General features: G+C 39.7%; 1 protein-coding gene across 6 annotated transcripts in view; it reads left to right on the forward strand.

The window, feature by feature from the left end:
* Window positions 1–21,906, forward strand: part of EXOC1 (exocyst complex component 1) — a 59,509-nt gene extending 37,603 nt beyond the window's left edge. For 4 of the 6 annotated variants that reach the window (XM_074904838.1, XM_074904840.1, XM_074904839.1 and 1 more), the window contains 11 exons: window positions 586–735; window positions 8,211–8,316; window positions 11,180–11,224; window positions 12,378–12,541; window positions 13,690–13,800; window positions 14,263–14,339; window positions 14,875–15,103; window positions 16,192–16,375; window positions 18,533–18,732; window positions 20,244–20,438; window positions 21,244–21,906. In XM_074904838.1, the coding sequence (XP_074760939.1) occupies window positions 586–735; window positions 8,211–8,316; window positions 11,180–11,224; window positions 12,378–12,541; window positions 13,690–13,800; window positions 14,263–14,339; window positions 14,875–15,103; window positions 16,192–16,375; window positions 18,533–18,732; window positions 20,244–20,438; window positions 21,244–21,396 (1,614 nt within the window). In that variant the 3' untranslated portion in view covers window positions 21,397–21,906. The remainder of the gene's footprint in view (window positions 1–585; window positions 736–8,210; window positions 8,317–11,179; window positions 11,225–12,377; window positions 12,542–13,689; window positions 13,801–14,262; window positions 14,340–14,874; window positions 15,104–16,191; window positions 16,376–18,532; window positions 18,733–20,243; window positions 20,439–21,243) is intronic. The other 2 variants (XM_074904843.1, XM_074904844.1) reach the window with 1 other exon arrangement.
* The last annotated feature ends 535 nt before the right edge of the window (window positions 21,907–22,441 follow it).

Here is a 22,441-nt window from a genome sequence, read left to right on the forward strand (position 1 = left end):
GAGGGAGAGAGAATGTGTGTGAACTGATGTTTTTAAGTCTTGATCAAGGCTTAACCAAAGCAGTCTAAAGCAGCTTGAATTGGAGCAGGCTTTCAGAGGTGTAGCATAAAGCTTATTAACACCTAGGCCACCCATTGACTGGGGACTTGAAATGTCTTACAGTATATGGGAAGAACATCTTTAAAAGAAGCAGCTATGGATTTTTTTTTTTTAAGAGAAATAATGTAATAGTATCTTAGAATTTTTCAGAAACAAATGAATACTTGGCATTAAATCTTCACTCAGGTATACTTCACATTCTGGTGCAAAAAAAATGCCATATTGACTCACCCTGGAGGCAAAGTGGTAACCAAGAATCTTATAATGAACAAGCTTACTAAGATGCATTACCTGCCACAATATGGTATCTCAGTGCCTGTATTGTTAGGTGTCTTTTTAATCCATATGTAGACTTTGTTTCTATGAAACGTATTTTGATGCTTTTCTGTGTGTCTGAATGGGATGCTGTCTTGTTAAGTTTTTCAGCAATTTCTAGTAGATCTGTATAGTGCTTCCAGATTTACTTTAATATTTTCTTTTATCAAGGGTCATGATCAGAGTTCTACTCTTGCTCAGCACTCTGTTGAATTGACATTACCCAATCACCATCCATTTCACAGAGATTTACTTCGATATGCTAAACTGATGGAGTGGCTCAAGAACACAGATTATGGAAAATACGAAGGGCTAACAAAGGTATGTGAAGTGCTCAAATGATCCTAGAGAATGTACATAATGTATTATTTTATGAGAGTCAAAAGAATTGCCTGTGTGTATATGCATGTTCTTTTAACATCCCTTTATATTGAATTTAATTCACTGCTCTTCTTTTCTTGTTCCTTTTTGGAATAGGAAACTTAATTTTTTGGTATTTGTGATGCCCTGTTTTGTTTTGGTTTTTTTCCTGCAAGATTCTGTGTCTCTGTTCTGAAGTACCATAAGATACTAATATTTATGTAAAAGAAGTTTGCAATTTTAGTCTAGTAAGCTATTTTCATGTTGATGTGCTTATTGCCTGTGTGCATCTTTATTTCAGCAGATGTTTATTTCACTTGAGAAAATCAAATTTCAGAGGTCTCTTGTAAAGTAGATTAAATGGAAACCTTTTGGCTTTGTGCGTGTGTGTATATATATATATATAGATATATAGATATATATATATATATAACTTAACTCCCTTGTTTAAAACTGACATGGAATGAAAAAATTCTTGCAGAAGTATAGAAAATTATTAGATAGAAGTCAAGGGAAAGTTAGTCCTTGCAGAACAAGTTTTATTTAAGTACTGTCATTCTTAAAAACTCAAACATGGAAGATTTAAATTATACTCTTAAAATGGCTTTGAAATAGTTGTTCTTTTGCCTTCAGTGTAAGGCAAATGGGCAATGAATGGTTGACATCTTCATGCTCTTCTAATAAATTGAGAGACATATTTATGTATTGTGTGCTAAGTAACAACATTTTGAAGAACATAGAAAAAAAAATCTTGGGTGATCTTTGTTAGTAAATAAAATATTATTACAACCTTTGTACTAAAAATCTAAACAAACCAGATAATCTTCAAACTTATTTCAGTTGTGCCTCTTTTTAAAATTTGAGTTTAGTTTTGGCAGTGTTGCAAATAAATTATTTTGGGACTGATTGAATCTTTAAGTAGGCACACAGAGTTTGTGCCTCCCAGAATTTTCGGTCTTTTGTTTTCCTTCTGAGAATAGTAATAAAGGAGGTCACATAGTCAGGAATATGTGTAGGAATGGCATCCTGTTTGCTTTGGTTTGGCCATAGTAAGAGTCTAGTAAAAGAGGCTACAGAGAATGGTGCTGAATTCTCTACATTCTACCCTTGAATTGAATTACATAATGCTCTACTACTATATGTATGCACCACATTGCATATCTTCTTTTATGGAGGACAAGTAGCAGTTTATGATTGTGCATGTTTAAGCCCTTCCGGGACCGGAGAGCACGTTGCTGTTGCCCTTCCCCCACCCTCAGCCGGTCGGGCTGGAAGTTAAGCACAGACCCCGGGCTGAAATAAGAAGAAATTTAATACAACAGTGTGATAAAACAATCTGAATAGCAGCAGTGGCAATGATAACAACAATAAACAGCAATAACAGTAAACAAGACAAAAGATATACAGAGAAATACCGCAAAACGGTCAGGGAGCAAGCCCGCTGCATGTGTTGCAACCCCCAAAACCGAAAGTAAAAAACCTCCGCCCCTGGACCTGACATCAGCATGGTATGAATAACCCGGCTGGAGATCCCTTCCTCCTCTTTCTCTGCTGGGGAAAATTTGACCCTATCCTAGTTGAACCAGGACATAATCCACCCCTTTATTCTATACTATCTGCCTCATGTCCAGCTGCCATTTAGCAGTTAACAATAACAAAGTAATAATTTACACAGGCACAGCATAATTTACAGCATGTTCTCACCCAGAATCAAGTCCCCCTGTGGTACACATCGGACCTCTCCATTGTCCTGCATCACCCACCAGTTGCACCCAGGTCCTTGGGCAAAAGCAATCCCGTGGATGGGTTTGCCTTTACCTTTGCCTGGTGCAGGGCTAAACCAGACCATTTTTCCCAATATATTCCTCATGTGCACCACAGGGACTTTATCTCCATCTACAGCACGTGGAGGTTTTGACTGAGCCGGGCCAGCTCGACTGGCAGATCCTCTTGTGTTGACTAGCCAGGTGGCCTTTGCTCGATGCATGTCCCAGTCTTTGAAGGTCCCACCTCCCAGTGCTTTCAATGTGGTTTTTAACAGTCCACTGTAGCGCTCGATCTTCCCAGAGGCTGGTGTGTGGTAGGGGATATGGTAGACCCACTCGATGCCGTGTTCTTTTGCCCAGGCATTTATGAAGCTGTTTCGGAAGTGGGTCCCGTTTTCTGACTCAATTCTCTCTGGGGTGCCGTGTCGCCACAGGACTTGGGTTTCAAGGCCCAGGATGGTGTTTCGGGCGGTGGCGTGGGGTGCTGGGTAAGCTTCCAACCATCCAGTGGTTACTTCCACCATTGTGAGCACGTGGTGCTTCCTGCGGCGGGTCTGTGGCAGTGTGATGTAGTCGATCTGCCAGGCCTCTCCATATCTATATTTCAGCCATCGCTCTCCATTTCTCTGGGGCTTCACCCGCTTGGCATGTTTGATTGTAGCACACGTCTCACATCCGTGGATGATCTCTGCAACGGTGTCAATGGTGAGGTCCACCCCTCGATCTCGAGCCCACCTGTGTGTTGTATCTCTACCTTGGTGTCCCGAGGTCTCATGGGCCCACCGAGCTATGAAAAGTCTACCTTAGCGCTGCCAGTCCGAGTCCACCTGAGCCACTCTTATCTTAGCAGCTTGGTCTGCCTGCTGGTTGTGTCGATGTTCATCAGTGGCCCGACTCTTGGGTACATGGGCATCCACATGGCGCACCTTCACAACGAGGTTTTCCACACGGGCTGCAATGTCCTGCCATACTTCAGCAGCCCAGACGGTTTTACCCTTACATTGCCAGTTGTTCTGCTTCCATTGCTGCAACCATTTCCACAGGGTATTCGCCACTGCCCACGAGTCGGTGTAGAGGTAGAGCCTCGGCCACTTTTCCTGCTCAGCAATATCCAAAGCCAGCTGAACGGCTTTCACCTCTGCAAACTGGCTCGATTCACCCTGTCCCTCAGCAGCTTCAGTGACCCGTCGTGTGGGACTCCATACAGCAGCCTTCCATCGTCGATGTTTTCCCACAATGCGACAAGACCCATCAGTGAACAGGGCATATTGCTTCTCCTCATCCGGCAGCTCGTTATATGGTGGGGCCTCCTTAGCACGTGTCACCTCCTGTTCTGGTGACATCCCGGAATCTTTGCTCTCTGGCCAGTTTGTAATCACCTCTAGTATTCCTGGGCAGCTGGGGTTCCCTATTCGAGCCCATTGTGTTATCAATGCAACCCATTTACTCCACGTGGCATCGGTTGCATGATGCGTGGAGGAGGCTTTTCCTCTGAACATCCACCCCAGCACCGGCAGTCGGGGTGCCAGGAGGAGCTGTGTTTCAGTGCCGACCACTTCTGAGGCAGCCCGAACTCCTTCGTACGCTGCCAGTATCTCCTTCTCAGTTGGTGTGTAATTAGCTTCAGAGCCTTTGTATCCCCAGCTCCAAAAGCCTAGAGGTCGGCCTCGGGTTTCCCCAGGTGCTCTCTGCCAGGGGCTCCAGGTAGGGCCATTTTCCCCAGCTGCGGTGTAGAGCATGTTCTTAACCTCCTGCCCTTCCCGGACTGGCCCGAGGGCTACTGCTTGGGCAATCTCCCACTTAATTTGTTCAAAGGATTGTTGTTGCTCAGGGCCCCATTCAAAATCGTTCTTCTTGCGGGTTACATGGTAGAGAGGGCTCACAATCAGGCTGTAGTTCGGGATGTGCATCCTCCAGAACCCCACAGCGCCCAGGAAAGACTGAGTCTCCTTCTTAGAGGTTGGTGGGGCCATGGCTGTTATCTTGTTTATCACCTCCACTGGGATGTGGCGACGCCCATCTTGCCATTTTATTGCTAGGAATTGAATTTCCCTTGCAGGCCCCTTAACTTTCTTTTGCTTAATGGCAAAGCCGGCCTTCAGGAGGATTTCAGTGATTTTCTTCCCTTTCTCAAAGACTTCCTCAGCTGTGTTCCCCCATACAATGATGTCATCACCATACTGCAGGTGTTCTGGAGCCCCACCTTTCTCCAGTGCAGTATGGACCAGTCCGTGGCAAATGGTGGAGCTGTGGTTCCACCCCTGGGGCAATCGATTCCAGGTGTACTGGATGCCTCTCCAAGTGAACGCAAACTGTGACCTGCACTCTGGTGCTATCGGAATGGAGAAGAACGCGTTAGCAATGTCAATTGTGGCGTACCACTTGGCTGCCTTCGACTCCAGTTCATACTGGAGCTCTAGCATGTCCGGCACTGCCGCACTCATTGCTGGTGTAACAACATTCAGACCATGGTAGTCCACTGTTAGCCTCCATTCACCATTAGGCTTTCTCACTGGCCATATAGGACTGTTGAAGGGTGAGTGATTTTTGCTGATCACCTTCTGGCTTTCTAGTTGGCAGATCAGCTGATGGATGGGGACCAGGGAATCTCGGTTGGTGCGGTACTGCCGGTGGTGCACCGTCCTGGTAGCAATCGGCACTCGCTGCTCCTCAACCTTAAGCCGCCCCACCACTGAGGGATCCTCTGAGAGGCCGGGTAAGGTGGACAACTGTTCAACCTCCTCCAGGGCAGCTGCACCAAAAGCCCACTGGTACCCTTTTGGGTCTTTGAAGTTCCCTCTCCTGAGGTAGTCTATGCCCAGGATGCACGGGGCATCTGGGCCAGTCACAATGGGGTGCTTATGCCAGTCCCTCCTAGTCAGGCTCACTGCAGCTTCCAGTAGGGTCAGCTGTTGGGATCCCCCTGTCACTCCAGAGATGCAAATGGATTCAACCCCACTGTAGCTCGATGGCATCAGGGTGCACTGAGCGCCAGTGTCCACCAAAGCCTTATACTCTTGTGGGTCTGACGTGCCAGGCCATCGGATCCACACTGTCCAGTAAATCCGATTATCCCTTTTCTCCACCTGGCTGGAGGCAGGGCCCCTCTAATCCTGCTCATCATCACTCACTTCTTGCAAGAATGATTTACTGGTCCCCTCAAGAGGGTCAGACATAACGTTGGCCATTCTATTCTGTCTGGGGGATTTCTGACTGGACACTGGAGCTGCGCTCCTCTTGGAGGACTCCCCTTTTGTGATGGTCTTCCCTTTCAGCTGCTCTACTCGTGCAGCTAGGGCGGCAGTGGGCTGTCCATCCCCCCTCCTCATGTTTTCTCCATGGCTGCGGAGGAAAAACCACAGGGTGCCTCGTGGTGTGTACCTTCTGCTGCCTTTCTCTTGGGTGGGGAAACGTTTACTTCTAATGGCTGAGAACGTAGGACATGTCCTCTTCCACTTTTTGGACCCTCTGAGACAGTTCCTCCACAGCTGAGACCCAGGAATGTTGAGATGAAGGGAGATTTCCCTCATATTGCCGGAGCTTGCCAACCACTCCATCCACTGTTAGAGTCTGGGTGTCTGTCCACCAGGACACTATTGCCAATGCTTTTGAGTGTGCTTCTGGTGCGCTTTTCAGGAACTTTTGCCACATCAGGTGTGTGCAAGGGGCCTGATCTGGGTCCATGAGTGACTGTTCATTATTCAGATCACCATAGATCATCTCAAACACAGCCAGTTCCCTGAGGTTCTGGATGCCTTTCTCAATGCTGGTCCATTTGCCTAGCTGACGTAGGATATCATCCTTGTAGGGGTGCCTCTCCCTTACACTGAGCAGGAGTCGCTTCCAAAGACTGAGGGTTTGAGTCTGTTTCCCTATTTCCCTATCAATGCCAGCATCCTTGGCCAAAGATCCCAGCTGCCTGGCCTCTCTCCCCTCCATCTCAAAAGCACTGGCTCCATTGTCCCAGCATCGGAGCAGCCAGGTGCAAATCTGCTCACCTCCCAGGCGGCTGAAATCTCTCCACATATCTCGCAGCTCTGTCGGGGACAGAGATTGGATGATCACCTCTGGTCCTTCCTCCTGTTCCCCTGATGGGCCTGGCTCATTCTCATCCCTCACTCTGTGAACTTTCTGGTATATTTTGTTTTCTGTATCGGGGCGACTGACACTGGCACTGGCTGGCACTCTGGCTCAGTTGCTGTGCTGGTGGACGCGACTGAGACTGGCTCTGCCTGTGCCCCCGGTTCAGATATTGTTTGTGTGGCCTTTTCTGACCTTTGAGGGCAGCGGGTGGTATTAAAGAGGACACGGTAGGCATGGGCAAGTCCCCAACACATTGCAGCGATTTGTGTCTCCTGGGTTTTGCCAGCTTGGTAACACACCCTTTCTAAGCACTCCATCAGCTTCTCAGGGCTCTGCATTTGTTTAGGAGTGAAATTCCAAAGCATTGGGGGTGCCCACCGACTCAGGCCTTTGCCCATCTTTTCCCACACCCCTTGCCACTCACTATCATCTGACCTCAGGGCAGGTTTCTGGGCACTGCTATTGTTAGAGAAATGCCGCATGGCCAAAATTTAAATCAGGCAGGCATTCAGAAGGCATAGTGCTGCAATCACACTGGCCTGCAGGCTCCAAGGATAACTGAACCTCCCCAAAGCCAAGAGGATCTCTTCCCCTGGCTCACCCACAGAGGAGGGGGTGAGACCCCTAACAAAAGTCCAAACGGCAAACAGGTACCGGCCCAGCCCCCCCCCAGCGATGCATAGGCATTATAAGCATTCAGTAGCCCGTATAACAACATAAGACCCTTTATACATTTTCCACCAATAACAAACGCCACCACTGGGATCATACACTGGATGTAAGGATTAATCCAGCCCCACCATGCAAGCAAGTGGGCCAGCATTGCAAACATTTTCTTATCAAACAAAAATACAAACACAAAGATTACATCCAAGAGATTGCTCTATCACACTCTGGTCAGGGTCTGTCCTTTTTTATTCTTATTTCAGCTTTCATGCCCCACATTGGGCGCCAATTAAAAATGTGCATGTTTAAGCCCTTCCAAGACTGGAGAGCACGTTGCTGTTGCCCTTCCCCCACCCTCAGCCGTTCGGGGTGGAAGTTAAGCACAGACCCTGGGCTGAAATAAGAAGAAATTTAATACAACAGTGTGATAAAACAATCTGAATAGCAGCAGTGGCAATGATAACAACAATAAACAGCAATAACAGTAAACAAGACAAAAGATATACAGAGAAATACCGCAAAACGGTCAGGGAGCAAGCCCGCCGCGTGTGTCGCAACCCCCAAAACCAAAAGTGAAAGTAAAAAACCTCCGCCCCTGGACCTGACATCAGCATGGTATGAATAACCTGGCTGGAGATCCATTCCCCCTCTCTCTCTGCTGGGGAAAATTTGACCGTATCCTAGTTGAACCAGGACAATGATTACTCAATGAATTTGCTAGGAAAATGAATATAACCTACTTAAATATCATGTATGTATTTCTGTGCATGCTACATAAATCTCTCTGTCTATATATATAGTTCAAAACAGTTTGTTATTTAGTAGAACTTACATACTTGTTAGGTTTTAAGAACTGTTTAACTGTAATAGAACAAAGGCAGTATGTATACCTGTTAACTAACTTTACATTTCTCTTTAAAGAATTATATGGATTATTTATCACGACTATATGAAAGGGAAATAAAAGAGTTCTTTGAAGTTGCCAAGATCAAGATGACTGGCACAACCAGGGAAGGAAAAAAGTTTGGTAAGCTTCTAGGAGGCACATATCTTGCTTATTATTTCCTTATAATTTCCTTATAAAATCCTCACTACAACACCTATGCCCAACTTTGTAATGGTTTGAAATTGTTTACTTTTGGTATGGTGGAAGAAGTTGGATAAAAATATCATTGGTAAAACCTCTGACTTCCATAAGGCCAAAGTAGTACAAGTGAAATCTTTTGAAATTAGTCAGGATAGAAAGATAAAATATTTATATTTCTCAGATTTTTAAATCTGCATTCACTTTTTAACAGACTACCAACCATATTTTTATTACTTGAACTATCTCACTTTTACTGAAACTTGTTTGAAAAATCAACTCTTATATTTAAAGAAGGCTTGGGCAGCGTGTTTGTGTTCCTTCTGCTACTATTTCTGCTATTTGGATGGATTTTGAGGCAGCTAGTTTTAATGCTAATTCTGCATAAGGAAACTTATGTATTTCATTGTGCTTTCAGTGGGTTTTACCTATGTAGTCTGAGATTAGAAATCATACTTTATTATAGGCATTTCCATTTAAGGGAATATGTATTCCTACTAGGATTAAATATTCTAGTGTGAGTATGGAAATGAAGCTTTTAAAAACATAACCTGAATACTTAAAAAGTAATAGTGACATAGGTGTATTTATAGATTGGCTATTCTACATTTTAAAGTGCCCTGTTTCAAAACTTAAGACATTTATATTTGCCACAGTTCACCAGTTTCCAAATCTGAATTCAGAAATTATGTGCAGCTTTAACTAATAAGTTCTGTCAAGCCTATTCTGGGTCCTGATCTTCTGCTTTGAAGTTTGATGGTAGAGAATAGAAAAAGGTAATGAAAGGAAAAAGGCAGAAGAGTGGTGAGGCTTGATTGAGGGAGGGGGAAGCCAGAAAGATAAGTCTGGGCAAGCTGTTGGACATGGAGAGCAAGTGGTGCCATAATGTGTCATGGTCAGAACAATTAACTTCATAAATCTTGAAAAGCTATCTTACTGCAAGAAAAAAACTTTATGCGTTGATTTCTAAAACATTCTAAACACTTTTATCTTGGCACTTCTGTGATCTCTGTTTGTGAGGAGACAGTTTTTGTAGCAATTTCCTAACTTCTATAAATGTTATGGAGTGATCAGGCATTTTGGAGAAAGAGGTCCTTCAGTTCATCTGCATAAGAGCTGCACCTTGAGAAGGCTTCTGTCGAGTATTTGTGCACATGTATTTATTTTGTAACAGCGTATAATGGTGTGTAATTTCAAAGGCTTCTATGTTGAAGGTAGTAGTTGTACTATTACTAGTTGCACATTAATTCAAAATACATCACTTCTTAATAGTAATGTTATTTAAAGAATAGTGTAGTTGCATAATGCTCCCATTGTACTTGGACACTAAAGATGACCTGTTTCCAGGCTGTGTTGGTGTGTGTTCTTGCCTTTTTTTTGTGCTTTGGGAATAGCACTGCTATTTGAATGCCTCAAACGCAGAGGGGATGCTGGGAGAATTCTGGCATTCTGTGCTACTGCGAGGTTCTTTGTCTGCATTTTTATGGCAAAAAAAAAAAATCTGGGTTGTGAGCATTCACACTTGTCTTAAGTAGTCTTTTTTTTTTTTTTCCTTCTTTTCTGATGAAGCCAAGACTTTGATACTTAAATACCATAAAATCAATGTGGGAAAGAGTGCTACTGCTGTCATATGCTTATTTGTGGCTTCTCAAAAGCCACTATGTCTCCCCTGATTGTCCAGGGCCTGATCTTCGCCTGTAGTTCTTTACATTCTGTGCTTCAGTCCCACGCATTTGGAAATTGAGGATGATGAAGTGGTGGGACCAATGCATGACAGATGCATATGCCAAATGTATCAGGCCTAAAATTTATTATTCAAAAACTGCCCCAAGATCTAAAAACTAGGCTGGAATTAAATTCAAGTTTGACATTACAATTGTCAGTAGTGTTGCCTACTTGAGAACATCTGGTATTTAAGACATGTTTGTGGCATTTAGAAGTATTTACTCATTCTATTACAGTAGGTTCTGCTTGTCTGCTCCATTTTGGGGGGCTTGTAGCATCCATCCTCATCAAGATCTTCTTAATACCACATACTGCTTTTAGTGTATGTATGCAAATGCCTTTTACTGGTTAGGGATTCTCTATGCAAATGCCAATTTACTCTAAATTTCATACTTGTCCACTTGAGGCAACTGTTTTATTCTGTAAAAAACAGGAAAAATAAAACCAAAAATTTGTAAATTTTTTTACTGTATACTTATTGTTTTCATCCTCTCCAAATTTGCAGTCATCAATTTTTGGTGCAGCATGAATACAAAAGATGTATTCTCTGTGTAAACATCCTCATTTGCAAACAACAGAAAAGGTTAGCCAGTCTTACTGTTGATATGAATGATTTTACAGTATTGGTGTGTTTTTTAAACTGAAGACATGGACAATATCTCTGACTCAGTACTAAATTACATAAGTAAATTTATATTTCTTTATGTCTATTATTGATATGATGATTGAGCTTGAAAACTGAGTCTTTTGCAGTATATCTGACAAATAAAACCTTAATTTAATGGACTTCTCAATTTTGGAGAACTTAAATATGTGTTATGAAAATTGTTCTTTGAACACACTATACAAGAAAAAGCAAAGTTTAATACCTAGAAACTTAACTTTGTTTTCTATGTAGCTTAGATACTGAATTTCTAGAATAGTACCTCTCCAACTAAATGTGTTTGCAATGTAGTTACTTGCTGCTTATGTTCTCCGCATGTTTCTTTCCAGTTAGAGCTTAACTTGCATCTTGTGCATGGTTTGTGCAAACTGCATTTTAACTTGTCTTTGTCTTTGCTTGCAACCTAATCCATCCCAGCTACACTGCCTCGAAAAGAAAGTGCTGTCAAACAGGAAACTGAGAGTGAGTATAACTAGTTGCATTAGTTGGTATTGTCAATGCATGTGTGTCAATGTAAAGATGTAGTGCTTCATCATGGAAAATCTACCTAACACTGAAGGACTCCATTCAGAATGAAATAAGCATTAGCAGAATCATTGTTTTTGCAAGGCAAAAATGAAGCACAGCTAAAATGGCCCAGCATAAAAGTTGAGAAGGTTTACAGGTAAAGGCAACATCTTTTGGTTTTCCTATGCTGCTGATTGATCCCCAAAAAAATATTTGTACCACCTTAGAGCTTCTCATAGTTTTCCAACTCTTCCAGTGGGTTGAGGTAACTTTTGTTAGATCTGTAGACTTTGTCTTGTGTCCCTAGACTAGAGGCCAACATAGCAGTTAAATGAAATTTCCAGGATTGCTTTTAAGTTTCCTTGTGGTTGAGATGTGAGAAGTTTATATGGGCATCAAATACTGATGATTTCTTGGTCTTTTTTGTTACTAGCTTTCTCCATCCTGTTCCAACATTTCTGAAAATTTAGGGGGAAAAAAAAAAAGATATACTCCTCACCTAGGAGAAGGCTCCACAATATCAGCATGAAACAGCTGAATGATAATTATGATCAAAAGGAGGGGGGAGCATTAGCAGTAGAGTTACTATGGGATTGCAGATCCATCAGAACAGCTGGAGCAAACTATGTAGACAAAAGGATATAAACAGCAGAAACATCAAGTTCAAGATGAAAAAGTGCCTGTGTGTATGTATATCAAGCTTTTAAATTTTTTTCTCTTCTTGTGGATTAATTCCTCTGTTTATGGCAGCCTTTACCCAAAATACATTCACAAAGATCATAACTGGTCTTTGCTTCCAAGGAGAGTATCTATCGCAGTGTTCCTGTATTTTACAGTTTTGGTCCTTTTATGCCTTTTTCCATACTTTACAACGAGGGCTTATATAGCTACATTGTACTTTGAAACTTGGTGAAGTATTTCAGGTACTTTGTAACCAGAAAATGATGTCTTTGTAGCAAAAGCATTTGCAGCTTAGAAAAAAATTAGTTGTTTGATTTTAATGTAGGACTACTAGCAACTCCTGATCTCATATGTTCTGTAATGAACCTGTTCATCCTATTTTATTCTGTCTTTTCTTCCTTCCTTCATAGTGTCTTTCATTTCACAGGTCTTCATGGAAGTTCTGGGAAGCTGACAGGATCTACTTCTAGCCTAAATAAACTCTCTGTTCAGAGTTCGGGAAACCGTAGGTCTCAGTCATCCTCACTGTTGGATATGGGAAACATGTCTGCCTCTGACCTTGATGTGGCTGATAGAACAAAATTTGATAAGGTAAAACAAAAATGTTGTATAGGATTCCTGCTTCATTTTGTATAGGAAGTGTCTTACATATCCTTCTTGTATAGTTTAAAAATCTTTATTGTTTAAATCTTAAAACGTGCCAATTTCAAATTCTGTATACACCACACACATTTAATAAAGGCAGTTTTGAAGAAATATGTAGATCAGAGTATTATTCTCTGATTATAACATTCCATTTAGTTTCTTTATATGCTGCCTGTGATCTTTAAAGAATATCGATCATAAAAATGTCTAAGTTTAAGCCCTGTGTGCATTTTTAAGCAAATAAGAATTGAACTGATGGATTCTTCAACTGATTGTATTTTTCTCAATGCAAATATTCATGTGTTCTGTTGCATTTTGCCAGTATGTAAGCAAAAGTGAAAGATAAGAAAGCATAATCTTCTTTTAGCCAGGACTTAAGATGTCTTAATATTAACTGTTAAGTTATTACACATCTGTAGCACCAACTTGTCTAGAATTAAAATGATAACTTTTAAAAACAATTTTATACAAGTACAAATATTGTGCTAATTTTTTTCAACAACTTCTGACTTCTCTCTCATACCCATTGGGTACGTGTGAGTGTGACTAATGTATACAGAGTTGTAAGCTATTGAGCTGACTTAGTAGGTTTTTTCAATTTTTGTTTTTCGAGGGTAATTTTCAGGAGTGTGAGTTTACTGTGTGGCTAGATTGGTTTCATTCATGTAAATCATTGCATATCTTAATTCTTAAACCAGTCCAAAGAAAATTGTGTAAAGATGACAGACGAGAAGTATGTCTAACACCTGACTTACAATTTCAGTAGTTAGTATTAGCAGAAAAGAGGGTGGCAGAACCCATGACTTGCTAGGCTGTGACTAGAAAACTTCTAGATGTGGAAAAATATAGATTGTTCTTTTCTTCCCAGTGCTATATGGATGAGAAGGGATCATGTTGAAGATGCAGATAGCACTTTTAAACATACAAGTACAAGCTGCTTGCATTTCTATTAAGTAGAAATAAGCCTTCTAAAGCTTACTGAAGATAAAGTGTAAAATCCTATGCATCAAACATAGGATTACTAGTATTAGTAATTAGTACTACTAACTGTTCATAGTATTTGGTGTGTTGATAAAATATTTGATTTTCTTTAGATTTTTGAGCAAGTGTTAAGTGAACTAGAGCCTCTGTGTCTGGCAGAACAGGACTTCATTAGTAAATTTTTCAAACTACAGCAACACCAGAGCATCTTGGGAACAACAACGGTATGACTCTTCATTCTGTCACTGAAGTAAAAAATACTGAACAGGCCTTATAAAGGACCTGTTTAAAAGATAACTTCTGATTTTATCTGGCAATTATATGATCCAGGTGATCAATGATTTGTTTTTTCTCCATTAGCTGGCAGAATCTTTATTTTTGGCTGACCAATAATACAAAATCTATTAAAGGAGGACTGACGTGTTTCTTGTGCCATGGCTTTGTTTTCTCATAAGATCACAGTAAACATGCCATCATGCTATGTAGGAAGGCAATAGGGAGTAATTGTGGATAGTGTTGAATTTGGTGGAACATCACCAGAAAACTACCAGAAACTTGCAAGCCTCTGTATGTGCTGCTTTGGGGGGTAGAAGCTGGTAATTATGTTGGTTTTGTCATATATCACTTAAATATAGAATTTGAGACAAGTTTTCAGCTTCCTTTGTATACATTCCTTGTTGTTACAGAATGAAGCGGAGGAGATAGATGGAGGAACATTATCTCGTTCATACACTTCTGGTGTTCCACAAACAATATCATCTGAGTATGTGCTGCTGATGTGAACCTACATGTGAATTTATTTGGCATATAAAACTTTTTTCCTATAATCAGAAATTGTTCCCATTTAGTGAAAGTGAATAGTGCTCTTTTTGTACCTAGACACTGAATGTGTCAGTAAATCTAAAAATTTTTGTATACAGGATGGATGCTTCTGTCTTGTAGTAGTGTAAAAAAGATGCTTAATTCTCTAATAGTTTGCAAAGTGAAACTAGGCACTGTAGTATGTAAAATAGGCAAATATGCTCTAGCAAAGTTCTGCATTTGATTGTGTGGCAGCTTCCACACAAAAAATACTTCTTGGAATATTTTATACCTGTAACTATTGATTTTTTTTTTTTTTTTAATTGTGTGGCATTGGCATTTCTTCCCTTAGCAACGTTCTTAAAATCATGAGACTTGTTGAATGCAAATGAGACTACTATATCCAATAAATTTATCCTAAAAATGTTATCAAAGAACATGTAAAATAGCCTAGTAAACTGTCAGAATAATATTTTTATCTTATGCATTTTTAATAGGAAGGACATGATCCGACAAATGATGACAAAAATATTTCGTTGTATTGAACCTGAGCTGAATAATCTGATAGCACTGGGGGACAAGATTGATAGCTTTAATTCCCTTTATATGTTAGTTAAAATGAGTCATCATGTATGGACAGCACAAAATGTGGACCCAGCTTCCTTTCTCAGCACAACACTTGGAAATGTTTTGGTGACTGTCAAAAGGAACTTTGATAAATGCATTGTAAGTTCTTTAGTTATTCCTTGTTAAGCTAACTATAGTATAGGAAGCCCACTCCTACTCCCTTTGATTTTGCATTTCTTTATGGTTACATTTTTGCTTTTAATTTGAAGTGAAAATGAGTAATTTTATTGCTCTTCTACTGGCCATACCTTCAAAAAAGATAAACTAATTGGTGGTTGTGTTTCTTTTTTCCTCCCTCTTCGAGTTTTCTTCAATAATTAACTATTTGTAACACATATGACCACTCATTCACTGCTGTGAGCTAGCTGACATTTTTAGTTGTTTAAACTTGTACTCTTACTGAGATTACTGAAGTCAGTGAAGTAAACTGTATCTCTGACTTCCTTTACTTATCAAAACAAAACCTCATGAATTTAGGAGGGTTTTGCTTTTCTCCTTTGAGCATACTATGCCAAACAGACATCTCTTCTATGTGTTCAGTTATTTCTATCTTAAATCTAACAAAAACTTGGTTTAGATAAAATGGCAAATCTTTTGGCAGTAGCAGAGGCAGCTTCTACTGTCAGAAACTTCCTTTTGCCAATACAATATCACCATTATATGAAACATGGCAAGTTTAATCAAAACATAGCTGCTGTTATAACTCTTTTGTATTGTCATAAATATAATTTGACTCTAGGCCAACATGAGTTTACTGCCTAAAATACTTTGAAGCTGACTTTTTTGGATTATAGTCAGAAATAAAATTTCAGTAGAAGATTAAAGAAACTTCCTGTAGCAAAAGGAATTGCTAGCTTGGCTGAATCAGAAAAGTGAAGTTCCTTGTTAGATTATAGAATAAAAATTGTTAATTGCTTCTGGTGGATAAGTTTGGGGTGTGTTTTTTTTTTTTCTTTTAATTCTAAGTAAACAAAGAATAAAAGCTGAAGATTTTACTTGCCCATCTTCCTTTTTCTGAGGGTAAAAAGGAAGACTAAGTAGATATACTAATTGAAAGATAAAATTCTTTCCATGTTTGAATAAATGCCAGTTTCACAGTATACCTGCATTTTTCTTTTATTTTACTAGTTGATACATGGTCTAGAGTCATATTAGAAGCTAACACCTGTTCCTGTTTTGAATTTAAGAGTAATCAAATGAAGCAGATGGATGAAGTAAAAATCTCAAAGAAGAGTAAAGTTGGGATCCTTCCATTTGTTGCTGAATTTGAAGAGTTTGCAGCCCTTGCTGAATCCATTTTCAAAAATGCAGAACGACGAGGAGATCTAGATAAAGCCTACATAAAACTTATTAGAGCTGTTTTTGTCAGTGGTAGGTCTTCTCAGGTTGTCATAGTTACAATGATTGTTTCCTCCCATTTATAATTATTCTCTAATTAACAGATTTTTTTTTAAGACTGTCTATTGCAAGCCACATGACCAATATTGTGCTGAAATGTTGGTCATCTGTGTTATCAGGAGGAGAGCAAGTGTAAACCTTTTGATTGTAATATACTTTTTATGAGCAAACTGTAGATATTTCCCTTTGTACATACCTGCAAAGTACATACCTGCAAAGTAACTTTCAGTTATGACAGAGAAGCGGTTTAGTGGGGGGAGAGAGGAGGTAGCAGCAACACAACACAATCTGAAGTGGTTTCCTGTCTTTTCTCTCCCGGTTGAGGAGATGAATCTTGATGGGATCCCTGTCATTTGACCCTTTCTTGGCAGGTTAGGTCCTTTGTGTCCTAGCCTGACACAGCAGAATGTCTCTCCAGTCCTCCTTATTTTCCCAGCTATGATCTGGAAAAACAGCAGCAACACCCTTGTTCTACTGGTTTTATTTAACATTATCGAAAAAAAAAAAAAAAAAAAAAGCAGCTGGGGCAAGAGTGATATGTAAGCCAATGAACTCTGGAAAAAATGTCATTCCCTTTTAAAATGGGGAGGGACACACAGATGGACCGGCCTCTCCATGCTGATTCACCTGCAGATTTTCACACTACTCCATGTATAGTGATTTCCAACCACTGAGACTTACCAATTTTTTTAGGGGAAGATTGGGCAAGAGGAGACAGTAGAGGCAATAAAGCTAGTTTGAGGAAATGACAGCATAGCGGTTCTGAACAGGTTAGGAAATCATCAAGAGACATTACTTCATAGTACAGTAGTCCAGAGTCCATATGTAGTCCGCAGGAGTATCCCAGCTGACAGGAAAGTCAATTTTGAAAACGTTTTCTGATTGATTGCACTCAACTTTTCTGTCCTTAAGAATTTACTGTTCAGGTGGTAAAACTAAGCAAACACCAATAGGTAGGCAAAACTGTACAATAATAAAATAACTAGTGTAGGAAGAATTTAGAAAAGTGTGTTTTAAAAGGGGTTCAAAATGATAGCAGACAAACACCGAAGAAGAAACAATCTGTTTCAGACAAGTACAAAGTGAAATTAAAGAACAAAGAATTATGATGGGGGAGGATAAGGGATAGAAGTAAATAATGAAGACAAAATAAAGTTATGTACAAAATCAGTGCAAGCTGTATTTTAATGCAATAGGATATTTCATTTACAGATAATGTTTGAAATGGTTCAGAAAGATGTAGTACTTCAGGTGAAAATGGGGATGTGGTATGGGGTAGAAAGTTATATGGGAAGAACAAAATTGGCAGCAGCAGAATGTTTAGTTGGCAATTCAGTGTTCTGACTGAAAGGAATTTGTGATCTTTATTCATACTCTGGTGGCCAGGATCATTTTCGTGGTGGGCATCCTGGTAGTCTCAGGAAAATAATTAATGGATGAATGGGCATAGAGACTTAATTGCCCTCTTGGCTGCAGCCATCCTCTTTTGAGCCTGCTTTTTGGTGCAATAAGGGAGTGATAGGTAGAATTTATTTTGCCTGCCCTGGGTTTGGGGAGGAGGGGGGTATGAAAGTAGGAGACCTATGTGTAGGATTATCCATTTTTATTATTAAATTTGGGGATTGACAGTAACTTTGACCATAAAAGTAAAAAGCAAAAATTGAGAGACTGAGAAATACACTTAAAAAAACCCCCACCACCTTATTGTAGATTTTGTTCTAGCAAAGAGGGAAATCAGTATTCTTTGGTTTTTCTTAAACAGTTTAAGAAATAGACTTTCCTTCAATTTTTTATCATGTGGAATTTATTAGGGATAATGGAAGCCTCCACAGAATGTGGGTTCTCCTGTAAATGAGATGATACGTGGTCACTATTTTGTATCTTTCTAGAAGGGACTTTTTGGCATACAAATTTCATGGTCTTAGAGCCTGTGTGTATTTGTTACTTCTTTTGAAGGCTGTCAGATACTGATGTATTTAGTGGTCATTACGACAATCACTCATACAAATGGTTATCACTGACATAAAATCCCAAGTTCCTTTTCTGACAGTATTATGACTATTGGTTATGTTTTTCTGAATTTGGTTGTCCTTTTGGTATTTTAAGTGTTCTGCTTCCTTTTTCTTTCAGTTGAGAAAGTAGCTAATGAAAGCCAGAAAACACCCAGAGATGTGGTCATGATGGAGAACTTCCATCATATTTTTGCAACACTTTCTCGCTTAAAAATTTCTTGTCTTGAGGCTGAGAAGAAAGACGCCAAACAGAAATACACTGATCATCTTCAGTCTTATGTAATCTACTCACTCGGACAGCCTCTTGAAAAATTAAATGTAAGCGTACTTGAGTTTGTATACATTTAAATGGTAGACAGTAGTCTTTCTCAAGTTTTTAGTTTGCACTATTTGATCTCTTTATCACTGCATCTGTCATAACCTCTATTTCATTATTTCAGACTCCGGTATGCCTGGCAAGAGTACTCATGAGGGAATAGTCTTGGATTAAAAACCCCCCATTTTTTCATGCCAATTAATAGTACTGCCTAAACATCAGTTGTGTCTTAAGCAAATGGTTTTGAGGAGGGAAAAAACAAAGGGAAAAGTAATCAGAAGCTTTGGGATAATTCTCTCCACCTCAACTGCAGAGAAAATTACTATAGTTTCTGAACTGTTCAACAATAAGACAAGTTTTAGGAAAGTTCTACATGTCTGAAGTTGAACTAAATGTTAAACTGAATGCTGACTTAGGTTCAGACTCAGTTCTGCCCACTGAATGTTTCTCATTGTTCACTGCTTTTTCTATAAGCAAGATTTCAGCCATTCATGTTTCTGAAAAGCCTAAATAAGATGTATTCTGTTTCTGAAAATTAAAATGCTTTATTGCTGCTTTCCACTTGTTGTGGGTTGACTCTGGTCAGCATCTAAGCTGCCACGAGTACTTGCTCACTCCCCCCTCCCCAAGCAGGACAGGGGAGAGAGTAGGAAGAGTAAAAGTGAGGGAGTGGAGATAAAGACAGTTTAATCAGTGAAGGAAGGGGGCGGGGAATAAGTGATACAAAGGCAGGCAGTCACTACCTCCCACAAGCAGACTGATGCTCAGTCACATTTCTGAGCAACAGCCACCCTGAAGACAACCACCACCCCTTCCCCCTCCCCTAACCCTGATTTTTATAGCTTGAGCATGATGGTACATGCTATGGAATGCCCTTGGACCTATTTGACAATAACCAAATAATGAGCAATAACCAAAACATTGGTGTGTTATCAGCCCTGTTTTTGCCACAGATCCAAAACACAGCACCATATGGGCTGCTGTGAAGAAAGTTAATTCTGTCCTGGCCAGACCCAGTGCACTGTTTCAAATGATGTTGTAGCTCTACATGCATGTTCCTAGGCATAGTTCTCTCCATTTTTATTATGTTGAGCCAACTGGTGTGGGGCAGTGAAAAGAGAGGGCAATTATGAACAAGTATTGATGTTGTGTAATTCTGGTTTAAGTAGAGAAATCGGGTGCTTACTCAGTTGATCTGAAAGATCCAGTATTTTCCCAGGCTACAGCCTCATTAATTGAGGATTTTGAGGCTGATTCAGCATTAGTTATAAGAAAAGCTTGATTGCTTCTAGAAATGCTTGATTTCAGTCTTACACTGGTACTTGAGTGCTGTATTGTTGGGCTGTGCTTTTAATGTTTATAACTGAGCACTACTTTATGCCCAATTGAAAAACAAAAATGGGGGGCAACACACAACAGTTGTCAAGCAGAATCAAGACTTAACTATACATATGCTTGTCCAGCTAATTAGTTTAGATTGGTGAAAATCATTAATGCTGTTCTTATTTGTTAGCATTTTTTTGAAGGTGTTGAAGCTCGTGTAGCACAAGGTATACGAGAAGAGGAAGTAAGCTATCAACTGGCTTTTAATAAACAAGAGCTTCGTAAAGTTATAAAGGAATATCCTGGTAAAGAAGTGAAGAAGGGATTGGATAATCTTTACAAGAAGGTAGATAAACATCTCTGTGAAGAAGAAAACTTACTTCAGGTAAACTAAATCATGGCTTAAAAACCTTGTAATGTTTACACAAAAGCTTTTTATTATTGCTTTTGCATATGTATTGTGAGAGCTGCTTAGCTTCAGCATAACTGAAAAACCATGAATTATGAGCAGATTTTTTTATAATCTCACTCTGATTCTGTTTGTTGTAACATTGATTTGAACTGTGGTGGTAGAGATGGAGGTCAGAAAGAAACTTCCTTCATGATTCCCTAGCTGATCATTAATGGGTGATCTCTGTTCTGCAAAGTAGACTGGAAGTAGAGAAAACAAGATCTAAATGAACGGTTAACCTGGTATGAAATTTAGCTGGTATGCTATAGCAGAATATACTTCGTTACATCTGTTCCAATAGTTACATTATCTGAGTTTTTTCTTATACTCTGTACATTTTCTCACTGGAATAAATGATAAGTAGATTTAAGAGTTAAACATGCATTAACAGGGGTTTTTTAAGTCTTAAATGTGAGTTAGTAGTACTGTTCTGGTTTGAGGTGATTAAAGACAAAAGCACTTCCTCTTTTAGGGCAACTTCCTCATCTTTACCATTTTATGCTTTGCAGATTTGATAGGAGTAATGTAAACATTAAAGATCTTAAACTTAATGGGTAAAAAGCTTCAATCTTTTTTCTTTTTTAATGCAGCAAGTCAGTTTACTGAAGTTTGTTGTTAGCAAGCTTTAGTTTTTAAAATGACACCTGAACTGAGAACCAATTAATGAGCCAGTGCTTTGTAGTTCACATATAGTGCATTGTGCTAGTTGACATTTCCTAAAGTTTGCTTTCTTTGGCAGGTTGTGTGGCATTCCATGCAAGATGAGTTTATACGACAATACAAGCACTTTGAAGGGCTGATAGCTCGCTGCTATCCTGGATCAGGAATTACTATGGAATTCACTATACAGGATATTTTAGACTACTGCTCCAGTATTGCACAGTCTCATTAAGTTCTACAAGGGGAAGGAGAAGCTAGCAAAGTTTGTGCCTGTGTATAAGGGAATCAAACACTATAAATGCTATTTGTTTTTAAAAAGGTAAATTTCCATGTGTCTGTGTAGTTAACAGCCATGTGTCAAGTTACACTCCCGCTTCCACTGTCTTTTGGTGCAGAATGAAACCTTCGGGGATTTGTTGCTCTTCTGGGTTGAAGTACTGCTAGAAATCATTAATTCTGTGAAACACTTGAGATATAATTTTCCCTTCCCCTAATATTCCGATAATTTTATTTATAATCCCTTCTCTTGCTAAAAGCAGTAAGCACTACCTTCGTAGTATGCAAAAAAGGATACTACTGTTTTCACTAATATTTTGCATCTTGGAAATTATGTGAGCATTAAAGACTGTAATATCTTTTCCCTTTCTTATTATAGAAAGTATGTATGTGGAACTTTATGCAGTGGGAATACTGAATTCATGCTCTGAAATGTAATGTGACAGTGTCTATAATTCTTAATTAAACTCTGTTCGTCATATTCTTTATGGAGTTTTATTTCAAAAAGGTGAAAATGCAGAGTTATTTCCATTATTTTGTCTCTGGGCATTGAAGTAGAATTGCTCTATTTCTCAACATGTTTGGGGTTTTTTTCTTCCTTTTAGTAACTGTCATGTAGCATGACATATATTCCTGCCTCATGTAATCCCATCTTCCACCTGGAGCTTCAGCTGCCTGTGATTCAGGACCTAGTTTTTCTGTAGTTTGAGGAAATTATAAAGTTGTTGGATAGAGCTGGGGTGTGCATAGCATAGAAACAGGTACAATAAAGGTAAACGTGCAGACAAAGGTAAGATTCAATTTTTGAGATGCAAGAATAAAAACCAAACAGTACTAGGAATGAGAATGTTGTAGAACTCAGAAAAACTAACCTGCTAGAGGGCAACTGCACCACTGAGGCACCTGGATTTGGGTGAGCATACTAATGCTTCTTATAGCTCATTAACTCCTAGTTGTCTTTTGTTTACTAATAAAATACTTGATCCAAGTTGTGTATAACC

The sequence above is a fragment of the Athene noctua genome, chromosome 4 (assembly GCF_965140245.1).
Source record: "Athene noctua chromosome 4, bAthNoc1.hap1.1, whole genome shotgun sequence".
Taxonomy (NCBI): Eukaryota; Metazoa; Chordata; class Aves; order Strigiformes; family Strigidae; genus Athene; species Athene noctua.